This window comes from Drosophila yakuba, chromosome X (assembly GCF_016746365.2).
Source record: "Drosophila yakuba strain Tai18E2 chromosome X, Prin_Dyak_Tai18E2_2.1, whole genome shotgun sequence".
NCBI classification, from domain to species: Eukaryota; Metazoa; Arthropoda; class Insecta; order Diptera; family Drosophilidae; genus Drosophila; species Drosophila yakuba.
In genome coordinates this window covers 11,647,597-11,667,884 of record NC_052526.2, presented here as the reverse complement: position 1 = coordinate 11,667,884, position 20,288 = coordinate 11,647,597, and the positions used below count along the sequence as shown (strand labels likewise).

The 20,288-nt window shown below is 41.5% G+C and overlaps 1 protein-coding gene across 2 annotated transcripts in view; it reads right to left on the bottom strand.

Moving 5' to 3' along the window:
• LOC6525087 (E3 ubiquitin-protein ligase HUWE1) overlaps positions 1–20,288 on the bottom strand; it is a 104,474-nt gene that overhangs the window by 2,626 nt on the left and 81,560 nt on the right. The window contains exons 3-4 of one of the 2 annotated variants that reach the window (XM_002100890.4): positions 13,656–13,850; positions 6,364–6,484 (exon numbers count right to left, since the gene is read on the bottom strand). In XM_002100890.4, coding sequence (XP_002100926.2) covers positions 6,364–6,484; positions 13,656–13,850 — 316 coding nt within the window. Of the gene's footprint in view, positions 1–6,363; positions 6,485–8,295; positions 8,425–13,655; positions 13,851–20,288 lie in introns of those variants that run through there. The other variant, XM_015190602.3, reaches the window with a different exon arrangement.

The following is a 20,288-nucleotide window of genomic DNA, read 5'->3' as shown; positions in this document are numbered from 1 at the left end:
TTTTGATTTTACCCACCACACACCACACACCATACACCACCGACACACCCACACACCCACCGGAAAGCCGGGCCACTTAACCCCAAGGCAAAGGTGAGGTGGAACTTGCTGCTCCCGGGATGAACGCAGATTAGCCAGGATGCAGCGGAAATGGAAATTGGCGTCGCACTCGAACCGCAGACTCCCCCCCGCAAATGCCGAGTCATAAATAAAAAGAATTTGTATTAAAATGGGAGTCGCCAGTGGAGGTTTTTGTGAGGTGCGCTGAGGGAAACAGCTACAGCTGAAAGCTTAATTAAGTCCCGGCATAAACCGAACCGAAGGACCCTCTGCGTCCGGGTAATAAAGGTAAATTGAAAAAATTAATGTAAATAAACAGAAACTGGCGCCGCGCCGAGTAATAAAAATAAACAAGGCAATGCACAAAACACAAAACTCGAGGACCAAAACATAATTAAAGACAAGCAATGTTTTTTTGGGCCGGCGGTATTTGTCTGGCCAGGAAATAGAGGGGGTGCGGGGGGCAAAATCAGCAGCAGGACGAGGTCCTTCAGCCGCGGCAATCATAAAATAAAAAGCAATTGTTATGCTTGGCTTGCGGTGAGCACAGGAATAGTAGCCCCCTTATTATAGGCCACTTCCAAGAAGGCGGTGTTAGCAAAAAAAAAATTTGCACAAAAACGCCACTGATTTAGCAAATAATGTGAAGAGTTGTGTGCGATAAGCGGATAATAAAATGATAAAATGTAAAATGAACCGCAGAGATCAGAATTTGTAATTTATTAACTGATTACCCGTTTTGAATTGCACACAAATCAAAAATGTGAAGAGTGCCGAGCACAGTAATTGAATCAAAATTAATTGAAACATAATCAATTTAAAGTCACACATCAAAGAAAATATTTGATGGAGCTAAGTAAAAACACATCAACGAATTACCGCATTCAGTTGAATTTCGTTTGTGGACTTTTTACTCACTCAACAATTTAAATATAAGATTTATTACCAATTTATTAATTTGTTTTATTTTTTTTTTGCCAACTGCAATTGTTGAAAGCCAATAATTGAAAACGTTGTTTAGCTCGTAAAAATAATAAAAAAAAAAAAAAAACACAAAAAATGGACTCGGATTTAGGCACTTGTTTTTTTCTCAATTCAAAAAGGACTCCACGTATTTATCATCCTTGAGATGACAGAATAGAAAGTGGCTCTACAACGAATTAAGACCACCAACAATTGTGCCTGACCACAATGGATGAACTTTTGCGGCTTGGCCAGCAAATTTGTGGTCTAAACATTAACATACACAGCGAACGCTTGCCCTTCTCTGTGTGCCGGAAAAGTCATTTTCTTGTCAAATATTTTGCCACTTCAAAGGACGACAACTGTCAACAGCAACAACAACAACAGCAACAACGACATCTGCCGCATAGGCACTTAAAAAAGTATTTGCACTCGCTTATATGAAAGGCAAACAAGTGCTGGTAACAAGATGAAGTAAGCGCCGTTTCAGCTGCGCTAAAAATAATTGCTCGACAAAGTTGGCTCACAGCTGGATGGCCACACGATGTCCCGCTGCCACGCCCCTTCGCCCCTTTGTCCCTCTCCCATTTTCCATTTGCCTACCGCCAATGCCGGAAACGAAAACGATGACGATGACAAAGGGGCCAGGCTACATTGCAACTTAGACTTGGATAAACACTGGCCAAAATCCCTTTTTTTTAGATGATTTATAAAAATGGTTTCACAGTTTAACTTTTTCAAAAATAATTCACAGTTTAACTTTTTCAAAAATAATTCACAGTTTCACTTTTTCAAAAATAATTCACAGTTTCACTTTTTCAAAAATAATTCACAGTTTAACTTTTTCAAAAATATTTCACAGTTTCACTTTTTCAAAAATAATTCACAGTTTAACTTTTTCAAAAATAATTCACAGTTTCACTTTTTCAAAAATAAATGCTAATATTTTTAAGTTGTGCCTTTCTAACCATTGTCGCCTTACTTTATAGTTGCCTTGAGGTAACTAATACGCCTTTTTTCCAGTGCACGCTTCAGCAACAGGCAGCAGGCAAGGAGACGGTGGCAGGAGCCAAACACTTGGGACTCCTTGGACTCGGACTTGGTCTTGGTCGTGGTCTTGGTCTTGGTTTGGTCTTCGTTTCTTGCGCGGCCAGCGAGAGAAAGAGAGGAAGCACTTTGCAGCGCTTGAGTGAGTCGCCTCCGAAGGGAAATGTTAAAGGGATTCCGCTGGACGCTGGCTGTCTTTGTTGTCGGCCTGATCCATCTTCGTCCAGCCACTGGACCACCCAGCCGAATCCAACAAAATCCCGGCAAGCCAGCCACCCGGTCTTTCTTGCGTTTTAATGATGATTGAGCGGCGGTGCTGAGGGCGAAGAAGGCGGATGTGGATGTGGATGTGGATGTGGAGCAAAGGGAAGTCGAATATTTAGCCGCAGCTCGGAAAACCTTGTTGCATACTTAGTCAATGCAAAAGCTGATTTGGTGGCGGGGGGTGCCACAGTGGGTGGGGCGTTGAGTATCTGTGGGCGCGGCTGGGGGATTAATGTGACAGTTGCGCATCGCTGGCCACCGCGGGGCAAGAACAAGAACAAGAGCCAGAGCAAAAGCAAAAGCAAAAAGCTTTGTGCAAATAAAGCTGTCGGCATGTAGATTAGACTGAAACATTCTAGTTTCCTCGTTGCTTTTGCCCTGTTTTCCCTCTGCTTTTCCACCAAATAATTGATATGGAAAGAATGTGTCGGTGGTGTACGGGGTGATTGTTTCCTCTGCCATTCGCTTTTCCGATTAAAAATAGCAAAAAAAAAAATGCCATTATAACGAAGGGAAAATGGTGCTCTAGTGAAATGGAAAGTGAACTTAAGCGCATCAATTTCTTATTCAATAGTCTCTTCATTTCTTGGCCAACAGAATTATGTTGTGAATAGACATTACTCTTAACTCAATATTTGTCGAAACTGCATCAAAAATTCAGCTGTGAGAGCCCCTCAAAAATTGCAAACGGACTGTCATTGCCCGAGAAAACTCGTTTAAAGAGCTTGGCTGAAGAGGGAATTTTAGCATTTAGCCATTTCATTTGGCCCCATTTCGAGATGCTTAGCCTTGTACTGGAATCTTCAGTTAACCCACCTTTAGCCAGCCAGCTCACATTTTGCCGCATTTTGCTTGGTAGCTGCCCGCCATTAAGTGCATAATTCAATTTGTAAAGCCGCCGACTTTGAGTGCCCCTAAAAGTATGCAAAGCAGCCGCAGACGGACAAACAGAAAAATCCACAAACTCCCTTTTCAGTTGAAAGCCGCCTGCATAGATCAACGGGCACAAAGAGGCTTTATATATATATGTACATATATATGTAGATACATATATATATAAGAGTTTCTGTCGTAATGAAAATAAAGTAGCAGCTTTAACGCATTTTTATGGCTCTTATTCCGTTGTCAACCGTATGCAACAAACAACAACCAAGGAAATGGAACGAGGATATTAGGTGGGGGATTGGGCCATAAGGACGACCCCGACGCACCTGCTCTATGCAAATGAGAAAGGTGAAATGGCAGAGGGGAATGGAAATGGAGATGGCGATGGGGATGAAATCGTTAAATCTGTCAATTCGCAGACGCATTCTCTTTAATTTCCAGGAGCAATCAAGCTGGCGACTTTCTTTTCTTGGGAGCGCATTGCGGGTAAGTGGGGCCATCGTGAGTATTACAAAATTAATTTGATATCTCTTTGCAACTAAATCCACAAAAGCATCAATCAGCAATATGGGTTTCGCCTCAAAGTGCCACAAGAAATGCGCTGAATTCAAAGTAACCATACATCATTCATTTTCGCCTGCAGTTTGACCATTTAATCGAAATGTACATTCCGTACATGGACATTAGAGCAGCACATATCGATCCTTGGGGTCCTCACGCTTTTCTTTTCGTTGCTCCCTCGCTTTTCAGAGGGGAAAAATCAGAGTCCGTCCCTGGCCAGTTGGCGTTTTCCTCGACCGCTTTGTTTGCTCGCGTCTGCCGGCAAATTTATGCGGTCCAGGCTAATCCTCGTGGGGATTTGGGCTTAAAACGTTTTATTGTTGCCCCACGTAGGCGCAGACAGTGGGCGTGGTCGGCGACGGCGACGGCGGTTGGGGGCGTGGCACACACGGCTGTCGACTGCAGATTTCCCAGTTGCCTTGTAAATTTATCGCATTAAAAAAAAAAGTGTGAATTTTCAACAACGTTGTTGGCGGCCCACTCTCCCTTTGTCTTGGCTGCCACATCCTGCTCCATCTTCGCCTTTTTAATTTCTTTCTTTCTGCCCCACTTCAGCTGCCTTTGCTGCGCCCAACCACCCAACCACCCAACCACCCAACCACCCAGCTACCCACTTCACCTTACAGACGCCGCCACTTGACACTGTCATTATGTAAATTAAATTGTGGCGAATTATTGTTTTTATTTTTATTTTCGGTTTGGACCATCTTCGTTTGTTTTTCGTTTTTCTGTTTGCCAACAACTCATCCCCTTCCCCCCGCCCTCCAAAAATGTTGGCCATAATTTATGTATATGTTTATTTATCTCACCACCACTTTCATCTGCCGCCTGTCGCCGCTTTTGTTGTTCAAGTGTATAATTCATAATTTGCGGTTCTCTTCCTGTTGCCGCCTCTCAAATCGCTGACAAAGCAATAAAAGTTTTCCCAGCAAGTTAACAAATCACCGGGGAGGCTGTTCAAGGGGGCGTGGCAGTTGCCATGGGGCGAGGAAAGGACTTTATCTGGATAACTATATTTACGACGGCATCATACAAATTAGCTGTTTTATAGCCATATTTAACTTGAATTCGGGAATGCGAATAGTGAAAATAATTACATATTACAATATAACAGAAAATTAATCTGGTAATTAAGGAAACACATATGTGTTTCAGAAAATAAAACAATACCTAAATTGTAATCTTATCTTACTGGTAGGTACCATTCACGGAAGTTTCCACGCCACCTAATTAAATCACTAGACATAAGAAAAAGCAATCCAAATGAAACCTAAAATCCAAAACCAAACTTCAAGATGGTCAAAGACAAAAAAAAAAAAACAAAGTACAAAACGAAAAATCGTAAAATAATAAAATGCGGATTTGATTTAATTTTGTTTTTGGGCGGTGGGAAATACACAATCGTATCACAATAAACGGCTTTTGATGGGCCAAAAGAACACTCAGCTGGAGTGGGAACATCAAAAAAAAAAAGGACCTCTTAGAAGGTTCTTGGAAAAAGAAAACACTTCTGTCCGAATTCGGCACGTGATTGATGTGCGCTTATTGTGGCATCCATAATGGGCGAGCAAAAGATGTTGGGCAGATTTTTCACCTACCTCTTAGAAGGTGGCAGCATAGGGTATATCTGGCAGTTGTACAACTCAACACATATACAAAGTGAATGACTATCAACAAGTCAAATCCTTAGAATGGGCACACAAAAATCGTAGCGCACAAAAAAGCTCAAAGAAGTCAACTCAGAAACCACAAAGAAATTGGCTAAACACTAGTAAAATATAGCGCCAAGTAAAATATAGAATTTATGAAATGAAAGGGCATTTGGGCGAGTGAAGAGTAAGGACTTTTCCTTTGTCCCGCATTGTTTGTTTTCGCTGCTTGTGTTTGCCTTGGCCACGACCACCAATAAGAATAGGATATCAAGGACACTTAAGGACATGTCGCAGGCACTCGAATCAAACGCACATACAAAACAAAAAAAACAATCTGGCTAACCTGGCCAAGCAAATCATAAAAATCAAAGGAGGCAAGCAAGCAAACGGCACAAAAAACGCCAAGAAATAACGAAGAATTCGAAAGAATTAACAACGCGTCAAATCAGGGCCAGCTTAGAACAGTTTAATGGCGAAATTTTCCCCACTTTCTTTATTTTTTATGATGGACTTTTATTGCCGGCGTTTATGTTTTCCATCCTTTTTCACCGTCTTGCCATGTTTTCCGTCGGGACATGAAATTATTTTGCATGTCGCGCGTCATAAAAAGTCAACGGCTAGCAAATTTGGGATAAGCCCACCCAAGTCCCAAGTCGTAATGTCCGGGGTGAATCACATGGGGTGAGCTATAAGTTTTCCCATAAACGTCTAGTCAGAGACAACTGCAGGCGAAATTGGGGGATTTGCCAGCTAGGTTTTGATATTTCGATGGATATTTAAGATATTGCTATTTAAGCCATGCTTGAAACCTTTTACATAACCTAATACCATTCTATGACACATTCTTGAGAGTACTGCAGCATAGAGAAATTCATTTAATTGGTATGTTTAACCACCTTATAAAAAGCCGTACAACGGTGCGTATACTTACTCTTGATCATGGTTGTGTTTGTGGGCGTCGCGGTAGCGCGTGCGCAGATTGCGCCGTAAATCGCCACTTTCGTTGACATGATGATTGTGCGAAAGGGCCGCTGGCAGAAGAAGGGCCATTTCTGAAAGAGAATAATGCGGAGAATGCAGTGTTATTTTGGGCAAATCTTCAGCTATTCGCGGGAAATCAATTTCCATGCTCGGAATCCCAAGAGCTCAAGGCTGTCCTTGTTTCGTAACGCACGCATACCTGCCATAATTCAATCGCTCACTGCTTACTGCGCGCTCCCCCAAAAAACCCCCAAAAAACCCACACACACACATACATGTGTATACCGGAAGTATGCGTGCCGGAGCGCCTGGGAGTATGCTACGTTTTCCGTGTTCCCACCATTTTGTTGTTTTGCCTGTCGTTTGCTCTTTTTCTTGCCTCGCTTGTTGTTTTTATTTTTCTTGCTTCCTCCAGCGCGGAATCAAAACATGCCATTAACAGGCGACCAAATAAAAAAAAAGGCAGGCAAACAGCATGAGCTGGATCCTCCTCCTCCAACCGCAGATTGCATAGAAATGCGAACCGCACTGCCATTCCAAACAGCCAGTACCGCCCCAAGTTCCTTTTTGTCGCAGAGCCAGCGACAACACCAGCACCAACACCTTGGATGACCCGACGTGCCGCGGGTGCAGAACGATGCCACATGCCACAGACACTCGAAGAAATCAGTGGTCCAAAAGGTAGTCAGTGAGCTTTAGCTCATTACATGTTTCAAATAAATAATACACTAGCTACATATCATAAGCAAAGCTGTACTAATCTGAAATAGCTGCAATCATATCAGCTTCCCAAATGTATATTGATTCCCTTTTCGCGCAGTGCACTGCTCTCCTTTGATTCGCTACTGTGTTTACCCGATATAATTTACGTGTGCGATTTGTTTACTGTTTGCGCAGTGACTCCGGAGCACTCAAAGGGTCCTCCGCCGCATCGAGGAAGGGCCACCCCTTCTGGGGAAAATGCCACAGAAACCATTGCCATGTCAGTCAGAGACGGATGCCAGAAAGGATTGCGGGGAAGCAGTGCTCATTTAGTTCAATTCCAGTCGCTCGCAATGCATGTAACCAATCCTGAAATTCTTTATTCTACATGATTGCCCTGGCTGCTGCGAAAGTACAGAGAAATCGCACATCGCATTACCCTTTTAGCTACCAAAGATCAAGAGCTGTGGTTAGCAATCAGCCTTTCCCATATCTTGGATAGCGAAAATTCAACGAAATTGTCTATTTGAAATTGTTCTGATCAAAATACTGATATTTATAGTCGCAAAAGAACAGAAAACCGATTTTCCGCAAAATTTCAATATGTATATGTATGAATAACTTTATTTTTATTTCAATCATTTAATATGTAGGTTTATTAAGTAAATTTGTTTTCAGAATAAATATGTAGCCAGCCTCAAGGCGCACGTGAACTTAAATATGTAACTTAATAAACTACTACTTGTACCTCAGTTCCCCACTAGTCTTAACCTAATAGTAACTTAATCATAGAAAACTTATTCATATTATTCATATTTATTCATATTTATTCATATAAAATATCTTTCGAGAATAAATAAGTAGCCTGCATATTCACTTATACCTGAGTTCACCACTGTCTTAACCTAAATCATAATATAATAACTTAAATAGCAAACTTAATCGTATAAAACTTATCATATAAGATATTTCGAGAATAGATAATATAATAATATAATAATATAATAATATAATAATATAATAATATAATAATATAATAATATAATAATATAATAATATAATAATATAATAATATAATAATATAATAATATAATAATATAATAATATAATAATATAATAATATAATAATATAATAATATAATAATATAATAATAATATAATAATTTACCTCCTAACATACCTGGTCAGGTCCATGGTGCACTGCATCCAGATCGACGACGGGATGTCCACATGGCATCTGGAACCACGATCACACACACAGACACACAAACTACTACTTTTACTAACACATTTGAACTTCCGGTCAACTGATCTGCGATCTGCCAGAGCGGCTATCCCATGAGGATTGAGTCAGAACTAATTGGGAATTATAAGTATTGGTGGACGAAATTTTTTTTTACATTTCATTAATTATGTAAAATGATGTCAATTACATTGTATACAACATATGTTTTGATATGTTTAATGTTTAGCGTTGAATGTTACCTATGTTTCAATGTTGCAAATTCATTGTTGCAAATTCAATGTTGCAAATTTAATGTTGCAAGTTTAATGTTGCAAATTCAATGTTGCAAATTTAATGTTGCAAATTCAATGTTGCAAATACAATGGTACAAATTCAATGTTGCAAATTCAATGTTGCAAATGCAATGTTGCAAATTCAATGTTGCAAATTCAATGTTGCTAATTCAATGTTGCAAATTCAATGTTGCAAATTCAATGTTGCAAATTCAATGTTGCAAATTCAATGTTGCAAATTCAATGTTGCAAATTCAATGTTGCAAATTCAATGTTGCAAATTCAATGTTTCATGTTCAATGTTACTTGTTTAATAAGTATTAAAATTAATTTTCACTTTAAAAAACAACTGTCCATGGAGAAATAAGGAAAATAAAAACGAAGCTTGCAAATTGAATCAAGAAGTGAAACAATCAACAAGGATACTGCCGCTGATACTTCCGGCGAAAAAAACTGGATGTTCCACATTATTGAGCAGTTGTATTATGGCCCAGTGCTGTTCAAGATTGTGACTAGATAGACCAGGTGCTTTGGACTAGTTTTGGATTGCAGACTGAATCTTGGAATAAACGCGGTGTGTTCCTTGCAAATTGTGCGCGTTGTTGAAAGAGGGAGGGGAGGGGGGGGGGGGGTTATCTCAGGGATGGTCCATATGCGTTGCATAATTTTAGGCGCCGCAGCAACTTATGCAAATTTAACGAGCCAAGTGCTAAACGGGAATTTGCATAATCAAATGCCATATTGTTGCCCCTCATCCTGCTTCGCCCCCCTATCCCTTTCAAGGTCCTTCCGCTTTGACTTCGCCTTGGGCATATTCACTTTAAGGAAAACTTGGCCACGCAAAAAATGAAAAAGTTAGCCGTTTCAACCGAGTGCTGCTAAGCGGAAGAGCAGGTGCTGCTGCATATGAAAAGGTCGAAAATCTTTCAGATGCATAAATGTATCAAAGGTATTACCATTTTATAAGCAATGCAAATGAGATTATTTCGTGCTCAAATACCAAGTAGATTGGAGTTTATCCGTCTGGTGTCCCTTTTTAATTGTGCGAATTGTAATTTGCATGAAGGGTACCCCACATTCCGCGACTGATTAGCTGCTGCCGAAAACTGTGGCGCTGGCACTTCATCGTTCAACTCGGACGATTACCAACTTGGTGGCCAAGCAGCCGAGTTGACATTCACACTCGCACTCACACTCGCACTCACACTCGCACTCACACTCGCACTCACACTCGCACTCACACTCACACCAACGCCAGTTAATTGGAATTTAGCACATGGAAACTGTGTATGTGAGTGCTGAGCAATTATTTTTATAACGTTAATGAGCACGGCGCATTATTGTGGTTGATGGAAGGTGGGGGCTTCTGGGTCCTTGAGCATTTGGGCGCCCAGCACAAGGTCACAGTGAGTGGCAAAAGTACGTGCACGTGTGGCAAAAAAATTGAAGTCAGCAGTAAGCCGAAAACTCCCGAAAATAGTGTGCTACTTGAGCTGGAGACCTTGTGAATTATGTAGATGGCAATTAGCGCATAATTTTTTTAGGTTTTGTGTCCTGAAAGCAATCTGATCCATGCATCATTTATGGTTTTCGGGAAGTTCTCGTGGGTCTACCTTTAACTTCTTTGTCCTTGCTTACCTTTATTATTGCCCTTAAATACGCGCACACAGAGCCACTTGTTTGTAGGCAATTAATTTGGAATTAGGCAATTTTTAATAGCATAAGGGCGCCCAAATTGCCTTTTCAGTGAACCCGCGGCAAATTGAATTTGTCTTGAGCAGCTAAAAGTTCGGGGCTTATAGAAATCTCAGCTACTTGCGTAAGTTTCTTACTTTTTATCCCATGATATAAAGAGACTTCCAATCGGCTGCTTCACTTCTCTAACACAACTAAAAACCACAGATGCGCTGTTCTTTGATTTTTGGCCCAGCATATGGCTTCAGCAAAGCTTTTAATGCCCTGTAATTACTGGAGGAAACACAAGATGATTTTCCAACCGTGTCAGTGTATGTACATATGTGTGTATATGTATATCCGCATTCGTATCTGTTTCTCTTTCGCTAGTCCTGCGGCGATTGTCTGTCGGCTATTTGCAGCGCAAACACAACCGCACTGCCGCCCACACGAAGACGGGGGCGTGGCTGGCGGGGGCGGGGGGCGTGGGTCGTGGGTCGTGGGAAGTGCTAAAAACAATAAACAGCTTAAGCGCATTATGAGCATTAAACACACGCGTAGATGTATGTGTGTGCACACACATATATGAATGTATATGCGAGGATACACCCACAGCCGGACAGACACACACACACACACACATAAGCACACACACACACACCCAGTCACCAACGCCTTAATTAACATTTACTCCCAGAAACCCTGAGCACCGCAAATGTATGTGTTGCCAGGATATACGTAATTGCGGACCAATTATGAAACCGGTTGGAATGCGATATTTATCTTGTCGTCTCCGATTTTGTGCTTCAGCCAAAATTTAGTTCATTGCCCAGTTTGTGGGGCCATTAGGTTGAGTTTATCTGAATTTTTATGGCCACGGCTACCCTTTTCAATCCATATTAGCAGGAATTCAGTTTTCCTCTCTTTGAAACACGTAAACCAACATCATTATACATATTTACGTTTGTTTTTGGCATTCTATTTGAAACGAGATATTTATTACTAGCATTCAAATGCAACAAAAAAAAATATTGATTGCACGCAAAGTTATTATCAAACTGTGTAATTAATTCAAAATAAGCATGAACCCACTCTCTGATTATAAATATAATTAAATATGTAATGATATAAAAGCGGTTTTATATTAAAAACAACATTGAATTTAACGAACAGCTAAATTTCCAAAATTCGAATGCAGTAATTTTTGTTTAACCCATTCCACATCAATTTGCCGATTTAAGGTGATGTTATTATATTTTAAGCCAGACATTAGGGTTTGATTTTATTTAGCATATATATTTTAGGGAGAAAATTATAAGTGCATAAATTATTGGGGACATTGCGCTAATCATTTCCCTTTAGAATTTCGGTTTTGTTTATAATTTTAATTGATTGCAGTCCGTAATAAGCATACATAATTAAAATTGAAAATTAGGAATTCAAAAATAATAGAAATTGCAGGGGCAATGTAAAATATTAATGCTATGTAGACAAACAAGTACATAAATTAATGAAATGTGTTAGCACATTAAAAATGCCACTCATCTTGTTGCAATGTCAAGAATATTCACATTGCTAACGCGGCACGTTTCCTACATTGAATTTCCACTTTCCATTTCCAGTTAATGGCTTTCAGGTGTCCTAATGGCCAATTTTAAAGTGCTTTCCATACGATGTTTAACAACAATGTTGTTCCCTGCTCCAATTAATAATGCCCCTTTTTTGCACCGTTTTCTTGCTCCAATCAGACGCACTCATCCATGCACTTGGCAGCCCCATTCTTCTTGTTCTGCATGCGGTTGAATAATATTTTAATGGCAGCAATCAAAGTTTTAATTAAACGCTTAAAGAGTTGTGCGCCGCACACATGTGCCGCAGCAGAAAAAGAGCAAAAAAAAATAAAAAAATATAACAAACATGGCAAACCAGAAGGCAAAACTAAATCCAAACAAGAGTGGGGTTGCCAATTGGGTGGCAAAGTGGGTGGCCAAGTGGGTGGCCATGTGGGTGGGGCACGTCCAAGGCTAATGGAGCGCAGGCGACCCAAAACATAAACAAAAACTTTCGCAGCGATATTTTAATAGTTTTCTCCACTCCCCACTCCCCCTTTGTCTGTGTTTTTAAGCCGGCGGTGACACTTAGCCAAATATAATATGGCTTTTATGTCAGCCACTTGCAGAAAATTGCTTTGGATTGAGGGGGGTGGAGAGGGGGGTGAAGCTTGGGGGGCTGGCTATATGGCTATATGACATTTTTTGCCACTGCCAGTCAGCGCAACTTTCTACGCCCTTTCTCCTGCAGAGAAAGCAGCTTCTTCTTCTGCTCCTGCTGCTTTCTTTCACGTACTCTGGCTTTCTTGTTTGGAGTTTGGCAGATCCGTTTTTGCATTGGCTTTTAGCTGAGCGGACGGGAGTGCACTGAGAGAAATAATCAGGTATGCCTAGAATAAGGCTGTCAAATGTAAAGCATCTAATACTTGTAAAAAGGCTTTCTCGTTTTTACTCACTTGATTATCAAATCAAATCTACAATTAAATAGCTTTAAACTTAAAACTCTGTATGTTCAAATTTTATGGCTCCTAATTATGAAAGCTATTTTATGTGTGCTGCTAATTAAAAACAATTAGTTGCGTTACGCAATGTCCTTGGGCCTGCGCCTTGCTTAAATAATTATAAAGTTCTCGAGACATTGGATTACTGTGGTTAAATATGTAACTAATTGCACAGTTGACACTGAACTGATGTGCATTGTGCGTTCTCCCTGTGTGCGTGCGAAAGGCAACTTGAAAGGGTTTCAACTTTCTGCAAACGCCCTCCAAATGCGCCCAACCACCCACTGAACCACCCAACCACCCAACCACCCACAAAACCCAGAGCAGGGCAAAAACATTGAATGGCGGAAGTGCATCGGAGGTCTTTGATGCCGCTGTCAGTCTCCTGAGTTTGTCTGGTTTAGGTGCAAAAGCTTCTTGCCCCAAATCTTTGTTTGTCCTTGCAATGTGGTGTCGGCACAAAAGGTATCCTGTGCCCCAAATATCCTACGAGGCAGGGCGTCAAGGGTTGTGGGATGATCAAATCAGCGTGTTTATGACGTCAAAAGTTTTAAGGACGAAGGGAGCGGCAGGTCTGGCAACATGGCTTATCATTTTGGTCATACTGTTGCCTTGATAAATTGAAACTCAAAATGGAAATTAATTATGAGCCAACGAAAAAGATGAAGGAAAACTGATTATTAAGCAGAAACCCAAGCATTTCTTGCGTACGTATACTATAATATATACATTAGTGACTTTAATGCCCGAGCATGGGATTAGTGAGCATGGGCAGTGACAAAAGGATTTCCACTCACCTCGCAGTATCTTCTTGTCGTGGTGGCCATGGCATCGGTATCCTTGGCAACTCCTCTTCTGCTGCAGCGTGGGGCAGTGCTTGCCACCGTTTTGGGCTGCCTGCAGGATCTGCCTGTTCCGCGTCATCATTCCCGTGCCGCAACTCCGGTCGCATTCACTCCAGGCGCCCCAATCGCCCACCTGGCAGTCCAGCACTGAAATGGATATTGAAACGAGAATTGCGACCAAAATTAATTAGCATATATGTATCACTATAAATCGAATACCTCAAGAGTACCATTACCCCATTTCAATATCCTTGAAGTATGTAAGCCTAAGCCTACAATAGACAAGGACGCTGGCAAATTGCATTCTGCATGCCCGGTCACGCTCAAGTTTTTTAATTAAAAATGCAGCAGCAGGGAAAATTAATTAAAATCCATACGCCTTGATTGCGCTTTTTTGCCACTCGCCTCTCGCTTCTCGACGCCCAAAGCTTTGGCTTTGTGCCTTCTGCTTTTGCCCCTCGGCTCGCTCGGCATTATTGTTAATCAAACACCCGAGTCTCAATCCCATTCCATTCTCATTCCTATTTTCATTTCCATTCGCTGTTCCCAATCCTCTGACCCTTGAGCCCCAAACCACTGTGCCACTGAGTCGCCGGCGAGGCGCTAATGAAGCCACAAAGAGCTTGCCACAAACGTATTCAAGTTTAGCTGTGCTGCATTGGGCGAAAAAATAGCTATGGTAAATAATTGATGACGACTCAAATGCCATTTTGTAATACTATTTGTGCACATTCAGCCATTAAATGGTAGTTGTTTCAATTTAAAGCGAATTATGCTGCATCTTAGGTTGCTTCATCGCTGGCTGCATGCCTAGTAAAAAATCTATTTACATTCCAAGGAAAGGAATTTTTGCATGCATTTACCACATAATATTAAATAAGAACTTGAATTGTAAGCTTTGTGTATATTGCTGTGAAGTGCTAGACAACATTACCATATTTACTCAGCTAAATAATGCGTTTTCTCTCTCAATTTTAGCCATAATTTTAGCTGTCTCTTGTGTTTTTAAAGCGCTCTCTCTTTTAATTTAATGTGGTTGCAAATTTTCCGCGCTATCAAAGTTTATTCATCGGCTGTCATCGCATTAGCCTGGCTGGCAATTAATCTTAGCGATAACTAGAAACTTGGGGGGACATTTTGCGCAGTGCACAAAGGCAATTTATATTTTCATTTTCATTTTCACATCGACTCTCGACTGTCGTTGGCACCCCATGCCATTGGGTTTTTATTGTGGCCACGCGAAATTAGGAAAAGGAAAATCGGGCGGAAAGGACGAAGGCGCCATTCGCGAACAAAGCGCCAGGATAATAGAACTAAGTGCAGAAGGAGCTGCCGCTGCTGGCTGGCTGGCTGACTGGGGGTGGCATAAAACTAAAGTAGTTAAAATTATGATTGCATTGGCTCCAGCAACGGCTCCTTAGCACTTCCACCACCACCGCTACCATCTCCTCCCGAGAATTCCCATTCCCCGATCCACGATGGCTGCGCGTTTAGCATATTGTGGAGGAGCCCATGAATGCGAATGCGGAAAGTTTCGCCAAGGAAAACGGAGCTTGGTCCAAATAGACAGTGCAGCCAGTTCTGAGCTTACACTGCAAATGTTGTTTTCCTTATTGTTGCATACTCGTAATGAAGAGGATTTAATAGGCTCGTGTTCATTTGAAACAAATCTTCCCCTCTAAAGATGACCAAAGTTTTTGTTCTGCTAAAAATGTGTTGCATGCTTTTGAAAGACCGATCGTAGCCTTATTGCAGTTTAAACTTTGCTACTAATTTCTGCTTTTTTTTTTGGATCTGAATTGATTTTTAATGAGTTTAAATTTTTAATCAATGATGCGGACTGTTTTGCGGTGCCGCCAAAACGCGTTTTACTCGATGCCAGTGCTGCACTGATTCGACGCCACTGCGCAGCTTGTTGTGGCAATAAATGGCATTATGCTGCTTAGCAATCATGCCACTTGATTGTTGTGGTGCGGCGACAAGGAGCTGAAAATTAGATGGCCACCAGTCGGAGCAGGAGAAGGTGAAGGAAGAGAAGGAGGAGGAGGAGGAGCTGTTGCAGCAGCAGGTCCATTGCTTTCAGCCGTCGAGTTGCAGCCAGTTTAGTTCGGCGCGTAATGCCTTCGTCCTGTTCGTCCTGCCACTTGCCACTTGCCACTTGCCACTTGGCTGGCATTTGGCTGCCCAGGCTGGCAAATTTGCCTGCCACACTGACCGGACTGAAAATGATAATGAATATGGCCAGGACAGTGGAAACGGAAATGGAAATGGGACTCTGAGTGCGAATGATGATGGCAGCTACGACTCCTGGTGGTTGATGGTCTTAATAGTCGCACACTTTGATTTAATTCATCGTCAGCTGTAATTTAAGCCAACACTTTTGCGGGAAGCATGGCCTGGGTATTTGTCAATGAAACCACTAAGGGAAAGAGATCATTAAAGTGAAGAGATCACTGAAAAAAGGACAATGACAAATGGAAACGGTAGTCATATAATTCATATTGGATTGGAAACCCAGTTGAATTGCAAGCTAGATAACGACATTCTGAAGTTGTGTAGAGAGTAAATGCTTTGGAAAATTTGAGGATATAAGCAGCTGGCTAAAGCAAAGTGCCGAATTAAAGCGGCAAATCTACGGCAAGGACACAAATATCCTCGAGCCGCAGCAGCTGCAACCGACTCGAGCACTTGTCAGTGCGATGTCGCCGATGCCATTACTGCTGCATGCTGCATGCTGTATGGTGACTGCTGATGTTGCTGCTGCAGCTGATGTTGCTGCATGTTGCTGTGCTGCAGGCGTTGCTGCTGCTGCTGCTGCTGCTGCTGCTGGGGCTGCATTTCCTTGGGGCTCATATGTACAACATAACTCACTGTCGACGGTGGGAGGATGGGGATGATGACACTGGATGCTGGATGCTAGATGCTAGATGCGACTGGGAATGGGAATGGGAATGGAACTGACCGGCAACTCCGGCGGGAAGCAACACCACGCTCTCTCGGTGGCCAAAGGGCAAACAGCGAACGCGACGCGTTGGCAACTGGAAAATGGAATGTTTGGACCACGAAATGCTGCTGCAAGCTGCCCAAAACAGCACAGCATCGGGCGATGGTTATTTGTGGTCAGCGAAGTAAAACAAATGGCATCAAATGCTGCTGTCGTGGCTCACAATGCACTCGAAAAAATGGTTTGCTTACTTGAAATAATTCTTTTAAGGTACCATAATAAATAAGGACAAGAATGTTCCACTTGTTAGTATTTAATATAAGTATTCTAGAGTGGGTTTTAGCACATTCAAAGCTTTAGTTGTATTTTTGATTTATTTATATGAAGTCCTTTTCCAGTGTATTTATGCTGGAGCTCTTTGTTCCGCTTTTTTGGCCAAGCCATTGTGTTCCATCATCTATAGATATACATATGTATATGTGTGTGTGTGTGTGTGTTTTGGGCCCGGTCAAGTCTAGTCAAACAATTGTTTTTGACAAACTCAAGAGCCGCAGATAAGCAAAGAATGGACAGTGAAATGCGGCAACAGCTGGAACTCTGCTTTCAGCCAAAACTCTAATTACGTAACAAAGGCAGTTGGCAGTTGGCACTCACTTCTGGCCCTTTGCCCCTTTAATCGGCTTCCGCTGCATTATCGTTATTGCCCAGAATTCAGCATAAGTCGGGCCAATTCGCACGACATCGCCTGACAGCTAATCCCGTGGAACAAAGCAGCCGGCAGTAACAGTTACTGCCAAAAGTTTTGGGCCCACAAAGATAGAAACGCCGTTGCGCAGTATCCTCAAAAAGTTTACTATAATACCCGATATTGCCATGTAAACCAAATGGGGACAAGAATTCTAGTTTGCGAGAGTGAGAAGAATTTTGGCAGTTCCTTCTTGTAAGAATTTAATTATTATTTAATTAATGCAATGTCGCACCTTAATCACTCAACAGTAAATAAAATGTGTTTGAACTTCAGTTTTAGATATTAGTTTCTCGTGCAATGGTTTTACAATCTTTTATATGGAATTCAATGAACAAACATGAGCGTATTAAGCCCGATTGGAAATGTTTTAATCACAGGTGCAGCAAGCCATTGCAAACCCAAGTTTCGCAATTTGTAAGCACATTTCGCATCACTAATGCAGCCGCAAGAACATCATCGACTGTTGTTGCCATAACAATAACCGAAACTTGCCCCAAACACTTTGGCTTTGCGAAGTTCATTGGCAGCAAGTTGAGTTAAGTTCCAGTTGTTGTCCTTGTGGCAATTTTGCTGCCTTCTAACCCCTTCATTCCCTGCCCTGCCACCAGAATTTTGTGGCACGTGCCTGGAACCAAAAAAAAAAATTCAAACAGCCCAGGGGCAATTCTTCAACGGCCATCAAATTGCTTTTTAATTGTAGTGCAATAAATTCACGCAGCTAAATTCAATTACGAATTACAATTGCCCGGCTGGCGTCCAGCGATTTGGCATTCAAGATTACAATTATACGCACTTCTGCACACATTTACCCCAAAAAAACTCCGTGCACTTTCGTGTCCGAAAAATATGGCAATTAATATATGTATGTACATATACGACTGAGTTGGGCAACTGCCAATATGCCGAAAATTGGCCTCGTGTGCCAGCCGTACAGCAATTCACGCAACAAATGGGAAATGGTGAATGGTAAATGGGAATATATTTGGGGCAATATTGGTTTATGGGGTTGTAGGGGTTGTTGTGGAGTTCGTCGCCATGGAGGTCGTATTTCATTTGCTTGTTTTTAACAATGTGGCAAATATTGGCGTGCCACCTCAATGAATTGCCACTTTGCCAACTAACCAATTGGCAGGGCTCCAAAATGTGGATAAATTCGACATTACAATGGCATGCAAAATAAAACGATATTCATATATATACGTTGCACATTAATAGATTAGGCTAATGCCTTCTGAATTATTCTGAAAAAGGCAAATCAAAATCCTTTTAAATTGTGTTAGAGTTGCAGCTGAACGATAAGATATATGCCATCAAAATCAAAAATCGATTTTAGGTTTCTTCGTGTGCAAATTTAATTAAAAAACATTTATATTTTGCAAAATATACATGTGTGTTTATATTTTTTCCAATAAATGCATTTAGTCAAGGTCTTGCCACACTGACAAATTCAATAATATATGTTCGATAATTTAAGTTTATGCGCCCAGTGAATAGAAAGACGAGCCACCTGAACTATGGGTAAATTACTGCGAAAATTGGCGTTGAGAAATGTGAAATAGAATTTTTGCGGAAACTGCAACTGCATTTTTCTAGCACTTAATATTTATGGCATAGCTGCACTTAATTAAATCCCTGACAACCAACTAAAATAAAACTCTTTGATATGCTGCCAGCTCAGCCTCAGCCCCTTTTAGCCGTTGCTGAACTTTGTTTTCTGGACACTCCATGTGCTAGAGTATATTACTTTGGCTTGGCTTCTGGCTTCCAGCTTCCAGCTTCGAGCTTCCAACACGACAAAGTTATAATAGCCCTTTGCAGCAGCCAGAATTTGCAGGGGCTGTGTTCTGGGGCCTGTGGTGTGCTAAAAGCGGCTCAAACACAAAAAGCCAGCATGTAAGTGGGGTGGAAAAACAGTTGCAAGCCGTCGACGACAACGCGGCGGATACGTAACGGCTGTTCCAATTGCGAATGCGTGCGGCTGGCAATGGGTTTTTTTTTTTTTTCTGTTTTTGGAGAGGGGGAGTGTGCCAGCACTTAATGCAAATTACAATTTGCTAGCCACAGCAGCGGGAACCGCGGAGGGTTAACCTGGCAGTCCAATTACCTAGACGACCTCGACACAACCTTCTCCCAGCGAAATTGGAAAAAAAAAAAACAACCAAATAGAATTAAAATGAATTTTCAATGCTGCGAAAATGGGTTGCTGAACAGAAAAACAAATATTTTGTTTATTAAAATGGTGTCTTGTTTACGTAATAAAATCAAATGGTCATTATTGCCTTTAATCAAACTTCACCAGGAACTTATTATGAGCAAAGGTAGAGGTTTCAATGTATGGCAGGCTTTTTCATTACAACTCAGTTGAAAATGGTCTTTAACTGTTTGGTACTGCCAATAAGCATAGCAACTATGATTGATAAAAGTATAAACATAATACTTATGGTTTTTTTGCACCACTTTTCAAGATAACATCATTAGGCCAAAACTATTTAAACGAAATAATATATAGCATAATGGAATAGCTCCTACTTTGGATGGGTAGTTGTATTCCTTACTGCATTGCAATTTCATGGCCAGAAAGTAAACAAAACCCGGTGGTGACCCATGGGTGAAATGGAATCGCAGGCTGCAGGGATGTAGGCTGTGGCTTGGTCAGCTTCTGGCCGGATCTCCAAGGGCAGTGGTCAGTGGTCAGTGGTCGGAAGTAGGCAAATGCATGTGCACATTGATGGAACCTGAGCAAACATGTGCCAAACATCGATATTCGACGTTGGTCGTTGGAAGGATGGGAGATGGAAGGATGGGAGGAATAGAATCTCTGGATTAGGTCAGCAATTACAATTTGGCTAATAGACTTGTTGGCCATGCACAAAGGCACGAAAAACTTTCACTT